The following is a 9411-nucleotide window of genomic DNA, read 5'->3' as shown; positions in this document are numbered from 1 at the left end:
AATGAAAAGACAATACGATTATAATCGAGTCATCCACAGTGTTAAGATACATGATAAAGGGAATCATGTTTAGTGCAAAGTAAAGTCCAATTAAAGATGATCAGAGGGTCTCCAACGAGATAGATAGCAGCTCAGGACCGCTCTCCAGTTGTTTATAAATTATCACCTGGCACTTTCTGCTGCATCAGTGAAATAGTCTCTCCCATCGACTTAATTACCCACCTGAGAACAGAACCTGAGTGGAAACAAGTCACTCTCACTCCAACCAGAAGTTTAAGTAGATTTCTTCCTGGAGCTTGCATGATTGTAAACCATAAAATATTTGCATATATTGTGATGCAGATAATTACTGCGTTTTTTATTTGCTTTTGGGGATTTGGGTGTTGCTCGGTGTTTTGTGATGTACTAATGGCTGCAGGACACATCTAAAGGAACAAGATGGTCAGTTTAGATTTGAACAATCCTGGAAGAACAAATCACTCATTGCTACTTCAATCACTTTATTATTCAAAATAAAGAAAGGCCTGATCTGAGGGGGAAAGGGTGTGATTGCAAATCGTGCTGTCGATCCAGCTTGCAGTCGCACAGGGCAAAGTGTTCTCAAAGACAGTCACACATGAGTAATATTCCAAAACTCTGAACTAACAGCAACAAAGTCAAGGTGTTACCATTAGAACACGAAGGGAAGTCTCCGGAGTATATCAAACCTAATAGCATGACACAAAATAGTCAATGAAATGGCAGGCTAGTAATATAGAACTACATCATGCCAACAAAAGGTGCACTCAATGACCCACAAAGGATGGTGTCTGTGAACAGTCAGACAAGTAGGCAGAATTGTGACCTGGTGGAGGCTGCACCATTCTGTGGCACGGCAAGAGGACACAGTGGCAGGCTCATTGGAGGAACCAAATGAGGGCACACAAGTGCTTCAGGTACATCCTCTGGCACTTTCTCCAAGAAAGACTCTTTGTAGCAGCCCTGTGGAGAAGCAATGTTATCACAGCATTAACACCACAAGAGGCTGCAACATCAGCACTATAACAAGAAGCAAATGGCAAAGCATTAATTTTGTAATCACTTCGCAGTATTTGCAACAAACTATAAATTAACCATAACTGTATAATGTTCAAGATAAGGAAATAGGATAAGGATGGTCCTTAATGATGCTTTTTAATTGGAAGGAACATTTCAACATCATCATATAGGATAGGGAAGGAATAGAGGCCAAATGCAGGTAAATGGGATCAGCATAGCAAGGCATCACAGTTGGCATGGACAAGGTGAGCAATGCAAGGACACCAAATGCTACCTTCACTACCCAATCCACCTGTTTTATAGTTTCAGTGAGCTATGGATTTGGACCCGCCCCCCAGGTCTCTATGCGCCAGTGCTCCGAAAGTCCATAACATTTACTCTATATGTCCTACACGAATTTGGCTTCCCAGAGTGCATAACATCACACTTGTCTAGATCAAATTCAAACTACTCTCCCCAACTTTCCACCTGATCTGTGTGCCACTTAATCAACACAAACCTATTCGCTATATTTGTGTCGTCTGCGAACTTATTCAACAGATCACCTATATTTTCATCCAAGTCACTTGTAAATTGCCCCTCTATCTGTTCCCACCTGGCCATTCCTTCTCCCTATTCTTGTTGGACAGATGATATAGGAGCTTGAAAGTGTGGACCACAGACCATGTAATCGGGTATTTATACGTCGGGGGCCTTATCAGATCCTTATCGGCTTCTTCCCCTATGTTATGAGGTTCTTCCATAATCGAGGGTACTATCCCATTCACTTCAACCCCATTACGGATATTGGACATAGATACATAGAAATTAGGTGCAGGTGCTTCGAGCCTGCACCGCCATTTAATATGATCATGGCTGATCATCCAACTCAGTATCCCGTACCTGGACTTTTTCTATTGAACTGTTACGCTATGATGCCGAAAACTATACTCTGTACTTTCTATCTTCCCCTTTAATGTACCTATTGTACATGAGTTTGACCTGATTATATTTATGTACAGTATTGTCTGATATTGTCTGCTTTTCACTACCTGGGTATATGTGACAATAATGAATCTAAACTTAACCGTAGAAAGGATGTCATTAAGCTGAAAAGGATGCAGAAAAGATTCATAAATCTGTTACCAGGACTGAAGGGCTTGAGTTATAAGGAGAAGCTGGATAGGCTGTGACTATTTTCTCTGAGGTTTTGCTGTTTTAGCGGTGTCCTTTCAGAGGTACATAACATAATGAGAGCCAAAGACAAGGTGGATAGTGACAGGTTTATTTCCAAATTAAGGGAGTCTAAAACTAGAGGGCATAAATTAAGGTATTGGGGAAAAGATTTAAAAGTGACCAGAGAGGCAACTTTTTCGCCAGAGGTTCGTATGGAATAATCTGCCAGTGAATGCTGTAGAGGTGCATACAATTACAGATGTTTCAAAAATATTTGGATAGGTGGATTTAAGTGCCACAAAATATTGCTGGCAGACAAGTTTAAGGTAAATCTCACAGCATTTTTAAATATATTGAGAGTCTTCTTCTTGCCTATGGCGTGCACAGCCTAAAATTGTAAGACAACTTGTTCTGTTTGATCTTCTGTTTGTGCACGCCAGGTTGATTGCATTCGTTGAAACAATATTGAGAGTAAGAGGATAAGAGTGAGGCCTTTTAACAACCAAAGGAGCAAGGTTGCCAAGGACATGGACAAGGTCTTCAATAAATATTGCTTGTCCATATCGGAGAAAGACAGTGTAGCTAGAAATTCCACTTTAGGGCAAGTAATGTGATGGTCACAGACCTCCAATCTGAAGATCTCCACAACCACCCCTGCTTTCTATCACCATGCAAAATTTGTATCCAATTGGCTAGATCACCTTAAATTTCAAGTGATCTCACCTTCCAGACCAGCCAACCATGCTTGTCTTTGTCAAAGGGCTTTATGAAATCCATATAAATAACATTACTCTGTTCTCGTCCATCTCCTTGATTAGTTCTTCAGAAAACACAATCATATTTGTGAGACATGACATAGCACTTCCTAATCAGTTCTTTCTTGCCTTTCCAAATACTGGTAGATCATGTCCCTGAGAATAGCCTCCAGTAACTATCCCATCATGGGAAGGTTATCACCCTGCTTGCCTTCTTAAATAAAGGCACATGAAAAGCCAATTAATTATCTAAGGTAGATACAAAATGCTGGAGTAACACAGCGGGTGAGGCAGCATCTATGGAGAGAAAGAATGGGCGATGTTTCGGATCAAGACCCTTCTTCGGACATGTCAGGGGAGGGGTAGGACAAAGATAGAATGTAGGCGGAGACAGTAGGACTAGTGGGAGAACTGGGAAGGGGAAGGAGAGAGAAAGCAACGGCTATCTGAAGTTAGAGAAGTCATACCGCTGGGATGTAAACTACCCAAGCGAAATATGAGGCGCTGTTCCTCCAATTTGCGCTGGGCCTCACGCTGACAATGGAGGAGGCCCAGGACAGAAAGGTCGGATTGGGAATGGGAGGGGGAGTTGAAGTACTGAGCCACCAGGAGGTCAGGTAGGTTAAGACGGACTGAGCGGAGGTGTTCAGTAAAATGATCGCCGAGCCTGCGCTTGGTCTCGCTGATGAAGAGAAGTTGACACCTGGAACAGCGGATAACAATAGATGAGGTTGGAGGAGGTGTAAGTGAACCTTTGCCTCACCTGGAAAGATTGTTTAGGTCCTTGGATGGAGTCGAGGGGGGAGGTCAAGGGACAGGTTGCAGGGGAAGGTACGGAGGGAATGGTCGCTGCGGAAATCAGAAAGGAGTGGAGGTGGAAATATGTGACCAGTAGTGGGATCCCGTTGGTAGTGGCAAAAATGTTGGAGGATTATATGCTGTATACGACGACTGATGGGGTGGAAGGTGAGGACAAGGGGGACTCCGTCCTTGTTAAGAATGGGGGTCGAGGGGGAGCAAGAGTGCATGAGTGCATGAATCACAAAAAGTTAGCAGGCAAGTGCAGCAAGTAGTTCATAAGGCAAATAACCTATTGACCTTTATTGAACAATGGTTGGAGTGTAAGAGTAGGAAGTATTTGTATTGTTATATGGGTGTTGCTGAGGCATACCAAGGAATACTGTGGGTAGACAAAAATGCTGGAGAAACTCAGCGGGTGAGGCAGCATCTATGGAGCGAAGGAAAGGAGACGTTTCGTGTCGAGACCCTTCTTCAGACTCATCCTGTGAATAGCTTTGATCCCCTTACCTAAAAGGGGACAAACGGGGGTGAACACAACCTAGTCCTCATCAACGGAGCTACTCTAGAGATAGTCGACAGTTTCAAATTCATCCAATTACCAAGATCCATGTTACACACTGATGCAAGATGAAGACCAAAAAGTATTTGCTTGCCTTTTCATCTGGGAAGATTAACCACTCCCCTTTTTTTTATGTTTGACCAACGTACAAACATTATTCAGTACCATGGATTGCATTTCTTACCGGCTTAGTTTGTGTCACACAAAGGAACATTTGGTGAATCGGTCTATGCTGGCTCCCAGGTCATTCACGCTTGCCACTTATTCTCGCTCATGTCCATCAATTCCCCCATCTCGCCCAACACCCACCTACATGGCCAATTAGCACGGTTGTGATGCGGGAAGCAACCCAAGCAACCAGGCGAAATTTGTGGTCACAGGTAAGTGCAAACTCCACACACAGATGTATCTCAATATACATGCAACTGTGGATTTAAGCACAAGAATTTCTAATCTACTGTTTTTATATTAGTCCTGAAAGTTTACTATATTTTTTTAAATTCTGAGATGCCCCCACTTTTCATCTTCTTTCATGCTGGTTAGATGTATCTGAAGGGTAAGGAGAACAAAGCTCGAGCAAATGTCTGGGATAAACTATCAACGATACACCCAGTCTGTTATCAGACAGGCAGTGACAACAAAACAAACAAGTAAAAATGAATAGAACTGTATTGACTTCACTGGTAATCTTTGTCTACAGAAATCAATCAATTCATTGTTTGTGCATTGGGAGCCATATTCTCCTGAGATGCTGCCTGACCCACTGAGTTACTCCAGTTCTTTTTCTTGCTCATTAATGTCCCCTCGAGCCTCTCATTGACTGAGCTCGGCCTCAGCGACCTCAACCGCCCCTGCCCTGCCCTTTCCCCAACAACAACCTATCTGTTGTTGTGGATATTTTCTCCTCCCATGATCCACTACATGATGCTGACCCCCAATGCCACTCGCAATCGTCCCAGCCCCCAAGCCTCTGTGTGCAGAAAACACACCCAGTGGATGGATTGCATGAAATGAACTCTGCACCCAACACAGCACAGTGTCGTCCATCCCATCGCGCCAGCCGTTCTCAACACCCTGCCTTAACCTGATCCATTCTTCTTCTAACAATGCCCCTGGCCCTTGCTTTCTGAGCAGCAGTCCAGCCGATGATTTTGATGGAGAGCCTCACTAATGCTGTTCATTCCGACATTGATCCATGATCTGGACCCCGGTGGCCTGCATGGGATTAACCTTTCTGTCTTTGGATCAATGCTCTAGAATTCTGGCTGCTAGTCCCTTAATGTAATCACTGTGTTGGGATCAGATCGCATAGATGTCTGCAGCATCCAGCAACTGATAAAAACACTCGCTGCCACATGGTGGGGGACACATTAGTCCATGCATGCATATCCAATGATTAGTTTGCCATTATATTATTTATGCATCTCAAGCATTTGCTGCCTTTTCATCACATAACCATTCCCCTTTTTTTATGTTTGGTACAAACATTATTCAGTACATGGAAGTCTTACCGTCTTTGTGTCACTGCGTGGTGAACCATGTGGTGACGCGTTTGTCGTGTTCATTGTCTGATGATCAAACTGTGGACAGGCAGCCTGTGCATTGCCATCCTTGTCCCGCTTTCCTTTCAGCCAGTATGTTTCGATTTCCACATTCCCCTAACAGAAGAATCACACGAGTTACAGGCTGCCTTAAAGTAAAAAATGAGAATGTTCCACACAATCAACCAAACTGTTCTTGTGCTAAGTTGCCCAGCAGCAAATAAAAAGGAGGCATCTTGAGAAGGGCTGTCTTCAGGTGGAAGTGCTGCCAATGAAGTCAAAGTGCGTCAAAACGCCGGGCTTTGGTGAGTAAAGGAGAACATTTTAGTTTAGTTTAGTTTAAAGATACAGCATGGAAACAGGCTCTTCGGCCAACGGAGTCCTCGCCGGCCATTGATCACTCGTTGACATTAGTTCAATGTTATTCCACTTTCAGATCCACATTCAAGGCAATGTACAGAGGTCAATTAACCTACAACGCAACGTGTCTTTGGGATATGGGTTAAACTGTTTCTTCTCCTTAGGGTGAAACCTCAGCTGAACTACTGTATGCAGTTCTGGTTACTACACTATAGGAAGGATATAATAGCGCTGGAGAAGATGCAGATGTGATTTACCAGGATGTTGCCTGGGAATTGTTTCAGTAATGAGTACAAACGAGAGAGGCCAGGTCTTCTCCCCCTGGAGTGGAAGAGGTTATGAGGGGACATGAGAGGTATAGATACAGTAAAGTGCAGGTAAACTTTATCCATATCAGAAGTGAATAAAAGGAGAGGACATAGATTTAGGGTAAGGAGGAAGAGATTGAGAGGGGATCTGAGATAGACTTCCTTTACCCAGAGAGTGGTGAATACCAGGCATACACTGCTGGAGAGAGCAATGGAAGCAGAGTCACTGGCAGCATTTAAGAAGAATCTGGATGAGCACCAGAGTTGCCTAGACTAAGGGCTGAGGACCGAGGCCTGGAAAGTGGGATTGATGGGTTCCCACTGGTCAGTGCAGATGTGGTGGACCAAATGGCCTGTTTCCACACTGAAATGTCACCATTGGCTTCAGTGTCACAGAGACTAAATGGAAATCAAACACTACACAGGCTGGGTTGCTAACAAATCTTAGTGATCCAATGCGTTGCAGAGAGGACATGCAATCCAGCATCGTACCTTAATTGTAATTATCCCACGTCGCTCGAAGATGAAAGGGCTGTCGATAAGGTGCTCGTACGTAGCGTTGCTCAACTGTACATGCATTTCCTAGAAAAATAAGTTAAGTAACAATGTATTACTGACCTGAGAACTGAAACTCCAGCACAGAGCAGGGCTCCAGAGAGGATCGCAGAGCACCCCAGCCTCCAGTCCTACCTTGCCATTGCTTTCCATGGCTGATGCTGAGTGGACAGTATCCCCATACAGCCCAAAGCGAGGCATCTTATGCCCCACTACTCCTGCCACCACCATTCCCGAATGAACACCTGGTCACGGGGAGAAAACATTCAATGAAGATTTGTGTCCTCACGAGACCCGTCCAGTGACGACTGGAAGAGTCAATCGCACCTTTGTGTAATTACAATACGAACGGCCAGTCACATTGTAAAAGTGACAGAGACCGTCTGTGGTCACGAGACCAAAACTACCCCTCTCCAAGCCCATATGGCGTCACATTCACCGATATAACAACATAATTCTAGCCGCGATTGGGGTGTGACAGAGGCAAACGGGAGTCTGGGATGGGAGTGAGGCGGAGGGTACATTGATTGATTTTTCTTTTATCACCACTTTTCCACCTATCCTACTGCGAGTTGCATACTCACCAACACGGATTTTGATGTTGTTCCCCGTGGATGGTTCCTTGAGGTGGTCCATGGACCGTACCATATCTAGAGCCATGTCACAGATATTGTGGGCATGGAACGTGGTTTTCTCCGGTACTCCTGCTACCACCATGTATGCATCTCCAATTGTCTCCACCTGCAAGCAGCATGTTAGACATGTAGACACAAAGAACTGCAGATGATGGAAGCTTGGGAAAAAAACTCATATTCACACCCTACTTACCATGACATAACCCAAACAAAAACTGTCTTCTGAGAACAAACCCAGGCACGTATTTTGGGAGGTCTAATAAGGGTGGGATATCCACAAAGAATGGGTGAGCCTTGGGATGTACTGAGGTCGAGAGAGACCCTGAAGGGCATCACAATTGGGTAAGGTAGTTAAAAAGGCAGTGCACAAAACATCAGCACTGTGTATTAAAATCACAAAGTTTGAGAAGGGAATAACATCTGTATAACCAGGCTACTGAAATCTTCACCAGGGGCAGAAACAAATGCATTGTTGGAGAAAAGTGAGTGTGGCTGCATTGTGTAATTGACCTGTGTTCTGATTGTTCACCCACAACATAATTGCTCTCCTTGTATTTGTATTTGTATTCAATAGACAATAGACAATAGGTGCAGGAGTAGCCCTTAGAGCTAGCACTGCCATTCAATGTGATCATCCACAATCAGTACCCCATCCCTGCCTTCTCTCCATATAACCTTGACTCTGCTATCTTTCAGAGCTCCATCTAACTCTCTCTTGAAAGCATCCAGAGAATCGACCTCCACCGCCCTCTGAGGCAGAGAATTCCACAGGCTCACAACTCTCTGTGTGAAAAAGTATTTCCTCTCTAAATGGCTTACGCACTAACCTTGAACACCCTGTGCTTCTCGCTCAGCGTATCGAACAGTGTGTACATTGTGTTCAACATCGATACCACTTGCATTGGAGTAATGAGGCTGCAAATCCGGGTAAAGCCCACCACATCGCTGAAGAGGATGGTAACATCAGGGAATACCTGAAGCAGGACATTCATCAGTGTTAGACAGCATGTCAACCCAACATACATTACCCTTCTCACCCCTCTTGTGCCCTCCCTCAGATATCCAACATGGAAGGAGGACGAGCTCGACCCCCTTCCGCCACCTCATTATATATGAGGGACATCTCTTCACATCGATCTCCAATGGTGTATGTAACACCCTCGTAAGATCCTGCAAAATGCATCACACCCTGCTAATTGGGAATAGATTCCATCTGGCTTTTCTCTGTCCAATTTACCGACTGATATTGTTCTGTAGCTTGAGATCACCCAACCCTATCAATGCCGCCTCCAGTTTCCATGTGATGATAGACCAAAGGGGCAGAGTGGTTTGGGGAAGGGAGGAGTGGGAAAATGAGGGGATGGAAAAGAAGGGGAGGAAGAAAAAGGAAGGACAAAGGACAAAGGACATTTTTTGTCACATGCACCATTTCTGGTGTAATGAAATATGTTGCCATTTGCAGCACCAATAAACATAAGGCACCACATTAAAGAAAAATTTAACATAAAACATAAAAAGTCCTACTTCACAAGTGTTGACTGAGGGGACTCCTTTGCGCAGAATTTTGGCCACAGGCTTGGGGATCATCCTGTAGAGGAGGTCGTTGGTTTTCTTCATCTCATAATCCAACATCTTCATGCTCTCCTCCAGCTTGCTGGACTTCTTCTGTTCCTGTAGTGAAACCATATCTCGTGTGACAGTAGA

General features: G+C 44.3%; 1 protein-coding gene across 1 annotated transcript in view; it reads right to left on the bottom strand.

Moving 5' to 3' along the window:
• Nucleotides 1–491: 491 nt before the first annotated feature.
• LOC129710029 (soluble guanylate cyclase 88E-like) overlaps nt 492–9411 on the bottom strand; it is a 30121-nt gene continuing 21201 nt past the window's right edge. Inside the window, exons 11-17 of the mRNA XM_055656716.1 lie at nt 9232–9378; nt 8535–8681; nt 7657–7813; nt 7208–7317; nt 7010–7099; nt 5820–5966; nt 492–981 (exon numbers count right to left, since the gene is read on the bottom strand). Of these exons, the coding sequence (XP_055512691.1) occupies nt 820–981; nt 5820–5966; nt 7010–7099; nt 7208–7317; nt 7657–7813; nt 8535–8681; nt 9232–9378 (960 nt within the window). The 3' untranslated portion in view covers nt 492–819. The remainder of the gene's footprint in view (nt 982–5819; nt 5967–7009; nt 7100–7207; nt 7318–7656; nt 7814–8534; nt 8682–9231; nt 9379–9411) is intronic.

Source organism: Leucoraja erinacea, chromosome 27, assembly GCF_028641065.1.
Source record: "Leucoraja erinacea ecotype New England chromosome 27, Leri_hhj_1, whole genome shotgun sequence".
NCBI lineage: Eukaryota > Metazoa > Chordata > Chondrichthyes > Rajiformes > Rajidae > Leucoraja > Leucoraja erinaceus.
This window is presented reverse-complemented; position numbering and strand designations above follow the sequence as displayed.